This window comes from Lepus europaeus, chromosome 5 (assembly GCF_033115175.1).
Source record: "Lepus europaeus isolate LE1 chromosome 5, mLepTim1.pri, whole genome shotgun sequence".
Lineage (NCBI taxonomy): Eukaryota > Metazoa > Chordata > Mammalia > Lagomorpha > Leporidae > Lepus > Lepus europaeus.
In genome coordinates, this window is record NC_084831.1 from 115015371 (window position 1) to 115033504 (window position 18134).

The 18134-nt window shown below is 42.6% G+C and overlaps 1 protein-coding gene across 1 annotated transcript; it reads left to right on the forward strand.

Moving 5' to 3' along the window:
* Positions 1 to 1985: 1985 nt before the first annotated feature.
* LOC133760118 (endogenous retrovirus group K member 8 Gag polyprotein-like) lies at positions 1986 to 9014 on the forward strand. Its single transcript, XM_062192106.1, has 2 exons — positions 1986 to 7570; positions 8456 to 9014. Exon 1 carries the CDS (start codon positions 2405 to 2407, stop codon positions 3692 to 3694), a length of 1290 nt encoding a protein of 429 aa, XP_062048090.1. The 5' UTR covers positions 1986 to 2404; the 3' UTR covers positions 3695 to 7570; positions 8456 to 9014.
* Positions 9015 to 18134: the final 9120 nt, after the last annotated feature.

Sequence of the window (18134 nt, forward strand, 5' to 3'; positions counted from 1 at the left end):
TCAACTACAGATTTATTTTAGAAATTGCAGGAGGATCCTGATCTCTCCTTCCTGGACACGTACCCTTGGGGCAATGGCCAAGCTCCATTTATTGAACAAGCTATTAATACACGACAGGTTTCTCCTGTTAATCCTTATCTTCCCATATGTTTGTCCCTCCTTCCCTCCCCTTTCTTCACACTGCCATTCTGGGACAATGAGACAATACTTTAGATACTCTACAGTGGGTTTTTCTTGGTCATAGTACACAAAGGCTCCAATTCCCTACCCAGAATGATTAGCCAAATTGATGTGTCAGTCACTGTCAACAACATACAGGATGATCCTGCTGTCATTCATGTTCCTTTTGATTCTCATTCCTTCAAAAATCATTTACACTCCACTACTTACATGCAAACTGCTTTGGCAGAGTTTGCTGGACAGTTGAGTTGCCCATGGTATCTGACAAACTTCTTTCTACCCAATAGCACAGCTGTTAGGAAAAGAGGGGCAGATTGGTGCCTCCTCACCTGGGTACCAAAATGTCAGGAGAAGGGGTGCAGAACACAGAGGAGACAGAATATGGACCCACAGCCAGACCAAATTTATTGAGAGAAAATAAATCCACAGCAGTCGACCGACTGCCATCATGCAAAGGAACCAAACACATGGCAGAGGCCTCACCCCAGCAGGCTGGGCCCTTTTATACCTTAGGTGGGCTAGAGTGGGGTGAGGGGGCAGTAGGAGGAGCTGAACTTCTCTATATTTGTCTTCAGATCTGGCCCAGGTTTGGCTTCCAATAGGTTTGGCCAATATGGGAGGCCAGCACTGCAGGCGGTGGCCCTACCAGCTATGCCAAAGTGCTGGGTCTTCCATGGATTCTAATGACAACCTACCCCTAGAGCACACACAGTCTTCACCAGCAGTTCTAGCCCTACAGGAAAAGCTTCCCTGGTCTCTGGCCCTGTTTCCCTTGTGATATAAGGATATTCCTCCACACAAAAGATGGAATTAGGCGCAGTTAAACTCACATTGGCTAGTTTTCCAAATGAGCCTCTTACTGCTAGTGATTCCCAGTATGCTGTTTTACAGTGTAATGTGTTAGACACAGCTTATATGCAGGCCACTACCCCACTTGATCTTTTACTTAATTTACAGAAGTCCAACATCAGATATGTACACGAAGTTGCCCAGTCTTTATTACTCACCTTTGGTCACACTCTGGATTCCTGGCCCTTTCCCTGAAGGCAGCAATGCTGCTGATTGCCTAGTGGCCCTCTCTATTTTAAGAGCTCTTGCTTCTCAAGAGCTCTTACATCAAAATGCCAGAGCCTTCATGCTGTCTGTGCCTTCTCCTGAACTCACCAGGAGATCCCACCAATTGTGGCCTCTTGCACAGCTATCAATCTTTGGGACCACAAATTCCTCCTCAGGGGGTCAATCCCCAACTTGGCAGATGCATGTAAACATTGCAGGATCTGATACAAAGGGAATATTAGCAGAAGTTAAAGTAGGTGACTTGAAGATAGGAAAAACCGTGAAACGAAGCCAGAACGCTGTCCGAGTCAAAAGCTCCATGTTTTAAAACATTTCGAGAAACACCTATGAGGAAAACAAGAACCCCTTGGAAGCGGGTCTGGATGTAGCCATAGCACTGCTGTTGTTGAGCACATTGGTTTAAGCAAGGAAACATCATGCTGTGTGCATGTGCATGGGTGCAGGTTTTTTTTAACAAAAATGAGATGGGGCGTTGCCTCGGAGCTCTTGCGCCTTGTGGCCTTGGGCCATCTGGTTCCACTTCTCTTTCTCGCTTTAATTCTTTCCTCAATTCTTTCAGCTCCTCTGTGTCAGCCAGCCCCATTCACCAAAGACGTTCCACCAAGCGGCACGCGAGCAGGGACAAGACAGAGTGAAGGGAATCGCGACTGCCCAGTGAAGCCCAAGGTTAAGTCCTTTCCGGTGGGGAAAGTTGCCGAACGGCCAGAGTGACATGGGACAAGGTGAAAGTAAAAACTCTGAGTATATCAAGTTGCTGAAAACCTTGCTGAAAGCATCAGGAGTGAAAGTCAAAACTCAGACTTTTCGAGAGCTCTTTACATTTGTTGAAAAGCACTGCTATTGGTTCCCAGCTCAGGGAACAGTTGACTTACAACAGTGGCATGAGGTGGTTAGATGTTTGCAGGTTGCTCACCGGCAGGGAGAATTTATTCCCTTGTCTCTGTGGTCCTTGTGCAATCTGATCAGCTTGGCTTTGAAGCCCTTGCAAGGTGAGGAGGTGACATCCTCTGAGTCAGAAAAGGAGAGCGAGGCTGAGGACCAAAGGGGCTGTGAGAAGCAGAGATTCAAGGACCGTCCCCCTCCCCGATCTAAAAGTTCTGGGTCAGTGAGACAGTTAGGAGGACTGCCCTCTCCTCCTCTAGCAGTAATGAACTTACCTCACCCTGAGCAGGAGAAACCTGCCCCAACCGCCCCTGCTCATCCTGCTTTGGATCACAATGCTAGATTCCACCAGAGTGCTTTGCTGAGAGGCATCCGACAAGCTCAGCGAAGCGGGGATGTGGAGGCCTATGGGGTGAGGCCTTTGGTCGCCCCTGTGACTGTGACCTCTTTTGGCCCAGGTGAGATCCTTGAGTATCCTCAAGGAGGACAGTATTCTGTTTATAAAGATTTAAATTTTGATATAATGAAGCAATTGAAACGGGCTATCAGTCTCTATGGTTTACGGTCTCCTTATACAAGAGAATTTTTAGAAGCATTAGTGATAAATGAGAACTTCATACCCGTAGATTGGGATGTGCTAAGTAGGGCTTGTTTATCCTCAGCAGAATTTTTGCAGTTTAAGACATGGTGGGCTGATGCAGCAAGACAGCAAGAGATGAGAAACCAAGCAGCTGACCCTCCCGTCCCCATTACTGCTGAACAGCTCACGGGCACAGGACAATGGGTTGGCTTTCACGTTCAACGGCAATTTAGCCTGCAAGCTGTGGACCAGCTTCGAATGTGTTGTTTAAAGGCTTGGGATAAGATTATCCCTTCAGGAGAAACTATTCCTCCTGTCGCTCAAGTTAAACAAGGGTTAAATGAACCTTACGAGGAGTTTGTTGAGCGACTGAATGATAACCTAATAAGAACAGTGAATGAGCCAGGTCTAAGAATAATATTGTTACGAATGTTGGCCTTTGAAAATGCGAATAATGAGTGTCGAAGAGTCCTGTTTCCCATTAAGCTGAATAATGGAAACTTGGAGGACTATATCAGAACTTGTCGTGATGTGGGATCCCCCACATATAACGCAAACCTATTGGCTGCTGCTCTTAAAAATTTAAATTCAGGGAAAGTTAAAGGAAATTGCTTTCGCTGTGGAAAACCTGGACATATGAAAAAAGACTGTCGGTCTGAAAAACCACCTAGTAACCCTCATTCTTTGGACCGTGATCCAGGCACTAGTTCTAGCTATAACTCTCAAAATCTTGCCCCAGGAATTGGTCCCCAGAGCGAAAAAGGAAAACCCTGGGCGAATCAGGGTCATTCTAAATTTGATAGAGAGGGCAATGGAGCATCGTCGGGAAACGGGAAACAGGGCCCAGCCTCGGGGCCCAACAAACACAATACGAGGCTCATTCAGCAATGTCCCAGCCAGACACACAACCAGCCAGGCTGCGAATGGTCTCTGATCTCTACCCTGCAACCTCAGGAAGTGCGGCCCTTGATTTAAGTATAGCTGAGAATGTTTTGCTTACCCCCGCTGCTGGGGTTCAAAAACTTCCTACAGGAGTCTATGGCCCCATTCCAAAGGGAACCGTGGGTCTGATAATTGGACGAAGCAGCTGTACCCTCGAAGGAGTCAAAGTTCATCTAGGGGTTGTTGATGAGGATTATCAAGGACACATTCAAATCATGGTCTCCTGCCAATACCCTTATCAGTTAGCAGCTGGAGACCGCATAGCTCAGCTACTATTACTGCCCTATGTAAAGATGAATTCCTCCCCACATCAGAGGACTGGTGGCTTTGGTAGCACCAACAGCCAAATCTGGTATAATACTGTCATTCAGCCTGACAGACCCACTTGCTCTTTAATAATTAATGGAAAATCCTTCTCGGGATTAATTGATACTGGAGCCGATGTTTCCGTCATTGCGAGGAAACAGTGGCCCTCTGCCTGGCCTTTGAAGTCTACAACCACATCTCTGTCCGGCGTTGGCTCCGTAGATAAAGTCCATCAAAGTCGATTTATTCTGAATTGTCAAGGGCCTGATGGACAACAAGGTACAATACAGCCGTATGTATTAGACATGGCCTTAAATCTCTGGGGACGAGATTTACTTAGTCAGTGGGGAGCTTTCCTACATATTCCTCAAATATCCCCTTCTGTGAAAAATATTATGTGAATCTGAATTATGATCCACAGACAGGGTTAGGAAAAAGGAGCATGGGACAATGGAAAGTGTCCAAAGTAAACCTCAACCCAGACACCAGCGTTCAGTATCCAAGTTTATAACTGGGGCTGTTGTGCATCCACGACCCATGCCATTTAAATGGTTGATCAAAACCCCCATTTCGCTAGAGCATTGTCTAAAGTAAATTGGACGTTGTTAAACAACTAACTTCAAGAACAATTTAAAGTAGGACATACCAGCCGGCGCTGCGGCTCAATAGGCCAATCCTCTGCCCGTGGCACCGGCACCTCGGGTTTTAGTCCTGATTAGAGGTGCTGGATTCTGTCCCGGTTGCCCCTCTTTCAGGCCAGCTCTCTGCTGTGGCCCGGGAGGTCAGTGGAGGATGGCCCAAGTGCTTGGGCCCTGCACCCACATGGGAGACCATGGCTCCCGGCTTCGGATCAGCGTGGTCCTCCGGCCGCAGAATGCCAGCTGCGGCAGCCATTGGAGGGTGAACCAATGGAAAAGGAAGACCTCTCTCTCTCTCTCTCACTGTCCACTCTGCCTGTAAAAAAAAAAAAAAAAAAAAACTCAGAGTGGCATTTGCCTTTCCTCAGAGTGAGCAAATGAGAATGTCCAAAATTAAAAAAATAATAATAAAAAAATATAGTAGGACATACCAAGTCATCCATAATTGCTTAGAATTCTCCTTTTTTTGCAAATTAAACCAAGAAAATGACAAATGTTAACAGATGAAGAAAATAATGTTGCCATTCTGCCTATGAGACCATCACAGCCTGGACTGCCATCCTGCTATGCTACCCCAAGTCTGGCCTTTACTTGCTATTCATTTGAAAGATTGCTTTTTCACTCTACCTTAGGCTAAAGAATATAGATAAAAATTTGCTTTTCCTATACCCTTTATTAGTATTATAGATCCTGCAGCTAGATTTCAATGGAAAGTTTGACCATTAGGAATGCTTAATAGCCCTATTATATGTCAATCACTTGTTGATCAAGTTTTAGCCCCCATTAGAAAAAATTTCCCTGCTCCTTATATTATGCATTACATGGATGACATCCTTATACCTGGCCCCTCCAAGAATGAGTTACAGCTGTTATTTAATCAACTCCAAGAATTTCTGCCTCGGGCAGGTATATCCCCTGATAAAATTCAGTCTCAGCCTCCTTATTCATACTTGGTACGAAGATTATTAATAATCAAATTGCTCCTCAAAAGTTACAAATATGGAGAGTTGTTTAAATACTCTCAATGATTTTCAGAAATTACTAGGTGATACAAGCTGACCTTGAACATCATTGGGGATTCCCAATTTTATTTAACATTCTAAAAGGTGATTCTGATCTCAATAGTACATGTCACGTCATGTAACTCCTGAGGCTCTTAAGGAACTAGAAAGGATATAAAGTCATGTTCATAATGCTCAACTTCACCGAATTGATCCCAATCTCCCCAGCACCCTATACTTTTCCTCATTATACAGTCTCCAACAGGTTTAATCACTCCAAGATGAAGACAAATGGATAGAGTAGATGTTTTTACAAAATGCTCAGCAAAAGAAATTAGAGACATATTTAGATAAAGTAGGGCACATTATTCTTAACAGAAGAACAAGACTAAAGATGCTCATAGGTTTTGATCCCCATATAATTTTTCTTCCTCTTTCTAAGGGACATATTGACAATGCTTTTATTGAAAATATAAATTGGAAAGTCAGTCTCTCTGATTATTTAGAATCTTAGGTTGTCATTAAACTAAATCTACACTTCGTACCATCCTTGAAAATACACAGAAGATATTACAAAAAATAATCAAACACACTCCCTTAGATGACACAGCTACCTACGTATTATACTGATGGAAGCAGTAATGGCAAAGGTGTTTATTGAGGACCTACCAAAAAAGGTATCTCAACATTCTACAAGTCTGCACAACAGGGAAAGTAATATGCTATAAAACTACTACTTACTATATTTCAAGAGCCATTAAATACTGTGAGTGATTCTCAGTATATTTGACAAATTCTGGCATTTTTAAAAAACTGCCACTCTCCCTTCTCTCATTATCAATTTATTAGCAGATGTTCAAACCTACTGAGAGCTAGAACTAATCCTCTTTAAATTATACACATCAGGGCACATACTCAGTTACCCTGAGCTATGGTTCTGGCAATGCTCAGGTTGGTAGTTCAGTGGCCACTTTATTACCAGATGATTTTTGTTGGCGTGCTTTAACTCACTGTAATTCTAGGACCTTACAGGAAAAAAACTTGATTTAATGAGAAAACAAGCTCAAGAAATTATTAAACAATGTAATTCCTGTGCTTCATTAACAGTTCCCTCATACTCAGAGGGAATAGACCCAAGGAGACTTCAAGCTAATGATTTATGGCAAAGGATGTTACTCATATGCCAACCTTTGATAAGCTGGCTTTTGAACATTTTATATAGATACTTACTCAGCGTTTCTGTGGCTACTCCTCTGGCTGGAGAAAAAGTTACCCATGTTAAAACACATATGTTGTCTTGCTTTGCTGTAATGGGATTAACTAAAGAAATTAAGACAGATAATGGTCCTGCCTATACACCTTCTGCCCTTCGATGCTTTTTTTCAACAGTGGAAGATTAAACATATTACTGCTATTCCAATAACCCCCAGGGACAAGCTATTATTGAAAGATCGCAGTTAACATTAAAACAACAATTATTCAAACAAAAAGGGGGAAAGAGATCAAGCATTATTTACTCTGAATTTTCTAAGTTTAAAAGATGAGCTTCACAGAGTCAGAGCTACTGAAAACCACTGGGCCAAGGAGAGACCTGTGTGTAGACAACCTGTGTGGTGGAAGGGTGAAATGAAAGGAGAACGGAAAAAGGGAGATGTGGTAACGTGGGAGCGAGGATATGCTTGTGTTTCCTCAGGAGAGACACCAGCGGTTACCTTCCAGACTGGGGAAGCCTGGCTATGGCGAAACGGGTGCGATGTGATTGTGACCCACCGGTGGAAGAAATGAGGAATCTGACTCTGAGGATGGCTGTCGGCCCCACACTGAGAACCAGACAGGCTCACCCTCCGACTTGGGGACAACTGAAGAAGCTGAACCAGGAAGCCGATAAAATCCTTGTTAGGACGGGAAAACCCAAGACTGCTGTTACCATGTGTTTAGCGATGTTAGCCGTGCTTGAAATGAGTGTAAGTGTTGCTGGTAATCATGTATATTGGACTTTTGTACCAAACCCTCCTTTATTGCAATTTGTACATTGGCATGAACCCTCTCCTTTACTGTTTGTGAACGAAACATCTTGGTTGCCGGTCCATGGGATCCCAAAGGACCAGAGCATGTGAGCGAAGAAGGTATGCCCTTTAATGCTACTATTTGGCCTCAGGGTCTGCCTATATGTTTTGGGAATAATTCAGATTGCTTAAATTTAAATTATCAAGCCAGGATGGCTGCTTCATCTAATGGCCCTATAAAGTTACATGTGCTGTCTGCTTATTTCTCTAGTACAGTTATAATGATTGGTATCCTCATTACCCTTATTATTGGATTTATTATGATTTTGACTACAGCGGCAGCCGCTGGGGTCTCCTTACATCAGAGTGTACAGACTACTCATTTTGTGCAAGACTGGCATAAGAATGCCAGCCATCTATGGAGCACTCAAAGCCAACTGGATAAAGAAATATTATCTGAGCTAGCTGACTTACAACAAGCCGTTAGGTGGTTAGGAGACCAACTTATGGTGGTAAAGACACGGGGCAGCCTCCCATGTGATTGGAATTATACTACTATCTGTGTCACCCCCTTTAAGTACAATCATAGTAATGAAACATGGGACTTGATAAAAGACCATCTAACGGGATCTCTCAATACTACTGCACTGATGAAACAGTTGCATGATAACATTGAGCAGACGTTTTCAAACCCGGTCTCAATGATAGGGGGTGCTGGTGTCCTAGAAGGCATGCTTGCTGGGATAACTGATCTAAATCCTTTAAAATTCATTAAGCCTTTGGGCGGAGGAATGCTCTTTTTAGCATTTGTACTGATCTGTGTTTGCTTATTATTGTGCCTAGTCTTCCATCAAGCAAGAAGAAGAAACCAATGGGAACAGCGGCAGTTGAACTTGGCTGCTCTATTTACAATTAAAACTGCTTTAAAGAAAAAAGGGGGAACTGTTGGAGTCTGATACAATGGAGTATTAGCAGAAGTTAAAGTACGTGCCTTTAAGACTGGAAAACCAGTCAGACGAAGCCGGAACACTGGCTGAGTCAAAAGCTCAACGTGCTTTAGCTTCAGTCACCAGTCCAAAAACATAGCAAGAAACATTAACGGGGGAAAACAAGAACCTCTTCAGAAAGCAGTTCTGGGTGTATCTATAGCACTATTATTGATGAAGACATTGTTTTAAGCAAGGAAACATCACGCTGTGTGAATTTGCTTGGGTGCATTTTTCTAATAAAAATGTGATGTCGCTTTGATTTGGAACTCTTGTACTTTGTGGCCCTGACCCCCTGGTCCCACTTCCCTTGCTTTTTAATTTCTTCTCAATTCATTCAGCTCTTCTGGGTCAATCCTGTTCACCAAGGATATCCTAACAACACGTATCCCTCTTTTATCTCCACTGCCCTACATTCATGTCTCTATAGACACTTATTCTAAGATACTTCATGGCACCCTTCTGAAGGCCCAGACTGCTGCTCATGGCACCACCGATTGCCTCACTGCATTCACCTCTCTTGGATTTCCACAACAAATTAAGACTGATAAAGGCTCTGCTTATACCAGCATCCATTTTCAACAGTTTTGCACTCTCTGGGGCATCAAACACATCACCGGCCTTCACTATGATCCTCAAGCTCAAGGAAGCATTAGAAGAGCACATTCAGCTCTCAACCTTCTGCTACTAAAGACAAAAAGTAGGAACTGGAAGGAGACTAATGGCTCAAGTTAGGTCAAAAGCAGCGATGTCTCTTAACTTTTCAATTTAGGCTCGGATTTTCTGACCACTGCCCAAAGGCTTGGGAGCTGTGACTCCTGAAAAGCTCCATTCAGGGGCTAGTGCTGTGGGGTAGTGGGCAAAGCTGCCGCCTGCTCTGCCAGTATCCCATATGGGCGCCAGTTCAAGTCCCAGCTTCTCCTCTTCCAATCCAGCTCTCTGCTATGGCCTGGGAAAGCAGTAGAAGATGACCTGGGTGTTGAGCCCTTGCACCACATTGGAGACCTGGAAGAAGCTCTTTGCTCCTGGCTTCAGATCAGCTCAGCTCCGGCCGTTGGAGCCATTTGGGGAGTGAACCAGTGGATGGAAGACCTTTCTCTCTCTCTGCCTCTGTCTCTTTGTAACTCTGCCTTTCATATAAATAAATAAATCTTTTTAAAAAGCTCCATGCAATTAAAAAATGAATCTTAGTAAAGAATTGAGTGGAAGAGGGAACAAGAGATGGGATGGGAGTAGGGGTGGGAGGGTGGGAATGGGGGAAGAACCACTATATTCCTAAAAGCTGTACATATGAAATTTGTATTTATTAACTAAAAACCTTCTGAAAAAGAAAAAAGACATACCCAAGAGCCAGCACTGTGGCGTAGTAGGCTGAGCCTCCACCTACAGCACCAGCATCCCATGTGGGCACCAGTTAGAGTCCCAGCTGCTCCACTTCCAATCCAGCTCCCTGCTGGTGGCCTGGGAAACAGAAGATAGCCCAACTGCTTAGGCTTGCATTCATGTGGGAGACCTGGAAGAAGCTCCTGGCTTCGGATTGGTACAACTCCAGGCATTGCGGCCATTTAGGGAGTGAATCAGCAGATGGAGGACCTCTCTCTGTGTCTCTCCCTCTCTCTGTAACTCTCTCAAATAAGTAAATAAATATTTTTTAAAAATAGAGATACTTATGGAAGACTTATAGGACTGATTTATGATTGGAGTTACAGAGTGCAGAACTTAAGACTTTGTCTCTCCCTAGACAAGATCAACATGCACAGCTGCTTCATCAGATATTTCAGAGCAGGCACTTTTCAAGGTTATTGTTGGGGGTCTGCTTTCCTTACTTTGTCTCTGGTTGCAGCCTTATTTCCTCTGCATCACCCTCCCATTGGTGCCCTCTTTACCATTCTAGGGGGCACCAGCTTCTGTCATATCTTCTAAATTAACTGGCCAGCAGCTTTGGAGGAGCATTTGGAACTTTATGGCCTCCAGGCAAGCAGAGACAAATCAAGGTTAGTATGTTAGCAATGCAGGAACCAAACAGGAGTGCCAGAAAGATCATGAGGAGAGGTCCAGACAGCAAGAGGAGCCAGGATGCCCAGCTCCATATATTACTTCAATAGCTCCAAGATCTAGCTATTATTTTTTTATTTTTCTGACCCTCTCATTAAGTGACTGGACCATATCTCTGCTACTCCCAACATGCTGACATAAAAACATACTCTTGGCCGGCGCCGCGGCTCAACAGGCTAATCCTCCGCCTTGAGGCGCCGGCACACTGGGTTCTAGTCCTGGTTGGGGCGCCGGATTCTATCCCGGTTGCCCCTCTTCCAGGCCAGCTCTCTGCTATGGCCCGGGAAGGCAGTGGAGGATGGCCCAAGTCCTTGGGCCCTGCACCCCATGGGAGACCAGGAGAAGCACCTGGCTCCTGCCATCGGATCAGCACAGTGCGCCGTCCGCAGCGGCCATTGGAGGGTGAACCAATGGCAAAAAGGAAGACCTTTCTCTCTGTCTCTCTCTCACTATCCACTCTGCCTGTCCAAAAAAATTAAATAAATAAAAACATACTCTTCATCTAAGAAAAATCCAACTCCCCCCTTATTTTCAGTTGGTAGGTCAAGTCCCCTCTTATACTGCAGGATCATGGCTGCTAAGGAGTCTGATTGATATGGGGAGAGCCACTAATGACTTAGCAACTCGGTTCACATCATCTGACAGGTCTCTGCATAATTTATGGTAAAAGGTGGTTGGTGAAGCAATTCCTCCTTCTCCAGTGCCCACTCCAGTCATAATTCCCAGGCTGAGTAGGAGGGGCATGAGCTGGATAGCTCTTTTTACTCAGGCCTGCTTAGCTACCAGTAAGGAGAAGTTTGGTTATTGGGGAAAAGGTACATTTTGGGAGTGAGGAAAGTCAAGGTTCACAGTGGCTATTTGCTAACTCACTTATTGGCTTTTTCACCACTTTGTTGGTAATATATTCAGAAGCCTTTTTGGATGACACATAGGCTGCTATAAGAAACAGAAAAATTCCCCCTGACAGACCCATTACTGTTATATAAAACATGGCTAGAGCAACCTTTTGTGACTGGCTCCAGTTTTTCAGAGCCATCTCAGCCAGACCTATGGACAACAGCAAGGTCAATATTATCATTAGCCTAATCGGAATAGGATGGCAGCATGACCCTAATTCCCAGGTGTCCCTCGTTGAATTTTCCAGGCTTCTATCAGGTGCTGACCAGTTGGCTCCCAGCTGTGAATTCCTCAAGCTTCAGCTGTGTGTGGATTGACCAGCTTCCAGTGTTGTCAAAGAAGGGCATTGGGCATGGAGACTCTGAGGGGGTTTTCAGGATCTCCAGTCAACATCCACCTGACAGAACTCTTGAGTGGGGTGGCAGCCTTTACTCAACAGTGGTGGATCCAGGCGTCTATACCTGCAACCTTCTTTTTTAAATTTACTTATTTATTTGAGAGTCAGAGTTACACACAGAGAGAAGGAGAGGCAGAGAGAGAGAGAGGTCTTCCATCCGCTGGTTAACTCCCCACTTAGCCACAATGGCCGGAGCTTCACCGATCTGAAGCCAGGAGCCAGGAGCTCCTTCTGGGTCTTTCACATGGGTGCAGGGGCCCAAGGACTTGGGCCATCTTCTACTGCTTTCTCAGGCCATAGCAGAGAGCTGGATCAGAAGTGGAGCAACTGTACTTGAACCAGCGCCCATATGGGATGTGGGTACCACAGGCAGCGGCTTTTATCCACTAAACCACAGTGCTTGCCCCTATACCTGCAACATTTAAGGCTGTGGAAGTGGTTAGAAGTGCGGGGTAGGGTCCCTCCATATTGGCCTAAAGGGTGCTCTGTGCCAGTCTTTTACCCATACAAGGTCTACTGGCCTGTGAGGATACACTGGATTACTTAAGGGCATAGGAAATCGAATACCCTCTGGTGTAATGGGACTATAGTAGTGGCCAGGAGCCATAGCTGGGCATGGATTTTTAAGTGTTTCCATTTCTCTCCTAGCTCTGGGAATCTTTATAAGAGGAGAGGGCCTACTAAGCAGAACCTCATAGGGTGAGAGCTTGCTTCCCATTTGGGGTGAGCATCTCACTCAGAAGAGAATTAGAAGCAGTACTGAAGTCCAGGGTAATTGGGTCTCCTGACAAAACAAGGGTTTATTTTAGGGCCTGGTTCATGTGCTCAACTTTCTCTGAACTCTGAGTTCAGTAAGTTCCATTTAATTTGTAGGACCTTTGCCAGTCCTTGCATGATCTCTGTCACGAAAGCTAGCCCATTATCTGACCCAATAGATGTGGGCATCTCATACCTGAGTAAAATCTCAGCCAGCAAAATCATCGTTATTTCAATGACTTTCTCGGTTCTGGTGGGGAATGCCTCCACCCAGCCTGAGTAGTACAAACAATGAGTAACAGGTATCCATAGCCTCTGCAGGGCAGTAGTTCAGCAATGTCTATCTCAAGGTCTTTTTTAAATTTTTTAAAAATTTGTATGTATCTCATAAATACATTACGGACATAGTAAATCTTCCCACTGTACCCACCCTCCCACCTATTCTCTGCCCCTCTTCCTGCTCCCTCTCCTGTTTTATTCAAGAAAGAAAAAGAAGGAGAAATAAAGAAAAAGAAAAAAAAGAACAAATGGAGTTTAAAAAAATTAAGAGAACTGTTCCTCAACAGTCTGTACAAGGGCTCTTCTATGTTGTTGCTTCTTGAAGGTGATTTCGCTTTTTTTCCCCCTTCCTCTTTTCCCTTCTTTCCTCCCCCTTTTTTCCTTTTAGGAACTTAATTGTCTTTATTTTGTTAAAAATATTTTATTTATTTATTTGAGAGGTAGAGTTACAGACAGTGAGAGGGAGAGACAGAGAGAAAGTCTTCCTTCCATTGGTTCATTCTCCAAATGACCGCAATGGCCGGAGCTAAGCCGATCCAAAGCCAGGATCCAGGTGCCTCTTCCTGGTCTCCCATGCGGGTGCAGGGGCTCAAACACTTGGGCCATCTTCTACTGCTTTTCCAGGCCACAGCAGAGAGCTGGATTGGAAGAGGAGCAGCTGGGACTAGAACCAGCGCCCACATGGGATTCCAGCGCTGCAGGCGGAGGTTTAACTTACTGTGCCATGGAGCCAGCCCTAACTGTCTTTAAAGAAGAACCCGAGGATGATACCTCTTTTGTGAGCTCTTAGACATAACTATAACTTATGAGACATAATAATATACTCCATTTAATACAATAAAAGAAAGTGATTCTTGAGAACAAGTTTTACTATTAAGTTTCATGATACAACTCTTTGGGGACAGAGGTCCTGCATGGGAAGTTAGTGCACTGTGACACTTGTTTATTTAACAAATAACACTTTTATGTATGATCAGTGATCACCCAAGGCTCTTGATATGATCTGCCTCAGCTACGGAAGCCTTTTGGATCCACTAGCTTGGCAAGGGCATAAGCAATGTGGAAGTTCTCTCCTCCCTTCAGAGAAAAGTACATCCTTTGGTGGCCCCTTCTTTCCTCTGGGGTCTCACTCTCAGGAGTCTTTTATGTTGGACATTTTTGCCAGAGTCTTCACTTTCCATGCCTGATATGCTCCCTCTGAGATTTCCAGCCAGACCAGAGTGCCTTAAGGGCTGATTCTGAGGTTGGTGTGCTACTTAAAGCAATTGTCATTCTATGAGTCTGCTGTATGGATTACTTCCCATGTTGGATCCTTCACTCATTTTTAATTCTGTCTATTATTATTTCCATACACTTAGTCCTACTTATATAATCACTTTATCACTTAATCCTATCTATATGGTCATTTTATCACTAAATCCTATCCATTTGGTCTTAATAACACTTATGTTGCTATTTTTATCAGCCAGCTTAAGGGATTTTGGGGTCCTATGGCAAGGTCTTTAATTGTACCCTTAGAAGTGAGTCCATAAGGAAGTATGTAGGATTATACTGCTTTGCAGTTACAAACTTCATACATTTCAGAATTACAGCTTTGGGATATTGGTAATTCTTCCCACCATATCTACTCTCCCACCCATTCTCCCATCCCCTTCCTCCTCCCTATCTTACTCTCATTCTATAGTAAGATCTATTTTCAATTAACTTTATACATATATGAGTAACTCTGTTACATATAGAGTTCAATGATTCATATGAAAGAGAAAAAGATAAGGAAAATATTATGAAGGAAAAGATAACCAAAAATATAGAATAAAAAGATGTTCCTCACAGTCAAGAGAAGGGCTGTTCAAAATCATTGCTTCTCATAGTGTCAGTTTCATTTCTACATGTTGCCTTTTAGGTGCTCTATTAGTTATCACAGGTCAGGGAGAACATATAGAATTTGTCCATTTGAGACTGGCTTATTTCATCCATTTTGTTGCAAATGATCAGACTTATTTTTTTTTTACTGCTGTGCAGTATTCCATGGGGTACATATCCTATAATTTCTTTATCCAGTCTTCAGTTGACAGGCATTTGGGTTGATTCCATGTCTTTGCTGTTGTGAATTGAGCTGCAATAAACATGGAGGTGGAGCTAATTCTTTCATATGCTGATTTCATTTCCCTTAGGTAGATTCCCAGGAGTGGGATGGCTGGGTCCTATGGTAAGTCTATATTCAGACCTCTGAGGTATCTCCACACTGTCTTCCCTAGTGGCTTTACTAGTTTCCATTTCCTCCAACAGTGGATTAGGGTATCTTTTTCCCCAAATCCTTGCCAGCATTTGTTATTTGTTGATTTCTGTATGAAACCCATTCTAACTGGGGTGAGGTGAAACTTCATTGTCGTTTTGATCTGCATTTCTCTGATGGCTAACAATCCTGAGTATTTTTTATGTGTCTGTTGGTCATTTGGATTTCCTCTTTTGAAAAATGTCTGTTTAAGTTCTTTGCCCATTTCTTAACCAGATTTTTTTCTTTGTTGTTGAGTTTCTTGATCTATGTATATATTCTGGTTATTAATCCTTTATTAGTTGTATAGTTTGTGAATATTTTCTCTCATTCTGTCCATTGTCTCTTCACTTTTCTGACTGTTTATTTTGTGGTGCACAAGTTTCTCAATTTGATGTAATCCCATTTCTCAGTTTTGGCTTTGATTGCCTGTGCTCTTGAGTCTCTTCCAAGAACTCTGTCTACACCAATGTCTTGTAGGTTTTCCCCAATGTTCTCTAAGAATTTGATGGTTAAGTCATAGGTTTAGGTCTATAATCCATTTTTGAGTGGATTTTGGTGAAAGGTGTCAGGTAAAGGTCTTGCTTCATGCTTCTGTATGTGGCAGCCTGGTTGACCCAGCACCATTTGTTGAAAAGACTGTCCTTGCTCCAGGGCTTGATTTCAGCTTCTTTGTCAAAAAATAGTTGGTTGTAGATGCTTGGAATGATTTGGGGTGGTTTCTATTCTGTTCCATTGGTCTACCCATCTGTTTTGTTTTTTTTTTTTTTTTACCAGTACCAGGCTGTTTTGATTATAACTTCCCTGTAGTATGTCTTGAAATTGGGTGTTATGATTCCTCTGGCTTTGTTTTTGTTGTATAAGATTGCTTTAGCTATTCTGGATCTCCTGTGTTTCCATATGAATTTCAACATCATTTTCTCTATATCTGAGAAGAATGTCTTTGCTGTTTTGATTGGTATTGTGTAGAATCTGTAAATCGCTTTTCTTAGTATGGACATTTTGATGATATTGATTCTTCCAATCCATGAACATGGAAGATTTTTCCATTTTTTTGTGTCTTCATCTATTTCTTATTTAATGTTTTGTAATTCTTCTCATTGTAGAGATGTTTGACATCCTTGCTTAAATTTATTCCAAGGTATATGATTTTTTTTGGTAGCTATTAAGATTGGGATTGATCTTAAAAACTCTTTCTCAGCTGTGGCATTGTATGCATATACAAAGGCTGTTGATTTTTGTGTGTTGATCTTATATCTTACTACATTTACAAACTCTTCTATGAATTCCAACAGTCACTTAGTGGAGTCTTTTGGATCCCCTATGTATAGGATGATATAGTCTTCAAATAGCGAGTTTGACTTCATCCTTCTCAGCTTGTATCCCTTTGACTTCTTTTTTTTGCCTAATGGCTCAGGCTAAAACTTCTAGGACTACATTGAAAACCAATGATAAGAATGGGCACCCTTTTATGGTTCTGGATCTCAGTGGGATGGCTTCCAATTTTTCCCTCTTCAATAGGACACTGGCTGTGGGTTTGTCATATATTGCTTTGACTGTATTGGGGAAAGTTCTTTCTATTCCCAATTTTCTTAATGTTTTCATCATGAAAGGGTGTTGATTTTGTCAAATGCTTTCTCTGCATCTATTGGATAACCATATGGCTTTTATTCTTCAGTTTGTTAATGTGATGTATCAAATTGATTGATTTGCAAATATTGAACCATCCCTGCCTACCAGGGATAAATCCTACTTGGTCCAGATGGATGATCTTTCAGATGTGTTGTTGGATCGGTTAGTATTTTGTTGAGAATTTTGCAACTATGTTTATTAGAGAGATTGGTCCGTAGTTCTCTTTCTCTGTTGCATCTTTTTCAGGCTTAGGAATTAAGGTGATGCTGGTTCCATAGAAAGAGTTTTGGAGGATTCTGTCCCTTTTGATTATTTTTGAATGGCTTGAGGAGAATTGGAGTTAGTTCTTCTTTAAATGTTTGGTAGAAACCATCCAGTCCTGGGCTTTTCTTTGTTGGGAGGGTCTTTATTACTGATTCAATTTCTGTCTTGGTAATGGGTCTTTTTAGGTTTTCTATGTCTTCATGGATCAATTTAGGTAAGTTGTATATGTCAAGGAATCTATCAGTTTCTCCTAGGTATTCCCGTTTTGTTGGCATACAGTTCTTTGTAGTAATTTCTGATGATTCTTTTTATTTCTGTGATGCTTATTGTTACATTTCCTTTTTCATCTCTAATTTTGTTAATTTGGGTCATCTCTCTCCTTTTTGTTTAGTTGGGCAAACGGTGTGTCAATTTTGTTTACTTTTTTCAAAAAAAAAAAACAGCTCTTCATTTTGCTGATCTTTTGTATTGTTTTATTGGTTTCGATTTTGTTGATCTCTTATTTTAATTATTCCTTTTAACTACTAGTTTGGGGTTTGGTTTGTTGTTGTTTTTCTAGGTCCTTGAGATGTATTCATAGCTTGGTTATTTGGTGCCTTTCCAATTTCTATAAACATTCCTCTTAACTCTGCTTTTGCTGTATTCCCTAAGTTTTGATATGTTGTATTGTCACCGTCATTTGTTCCTAGAAATTTTTTGACTTCTATTTTAATTTTTTCAATGACCCACTCTTCATTCAGGAGCATTTTTTCAGCCTCCATGTGTTTATATATATTCTGTATATTTCTGAGTTATATTTCTGCATATATTCTGTAGATTTCTGACTTGTTGATTACTAATTTCTTTTTTTTTTTTTTTTTGGACAGGCAGAGTGGACAGTAGAGGGAGACAGAGAGAAAGGTCTTCCTTTTTGCCGTTGGTTCACCCTCCAATGGCCACCGCGGTAGGCACGCTGCGGCTGGTGCACCACGCTGTTCCGAT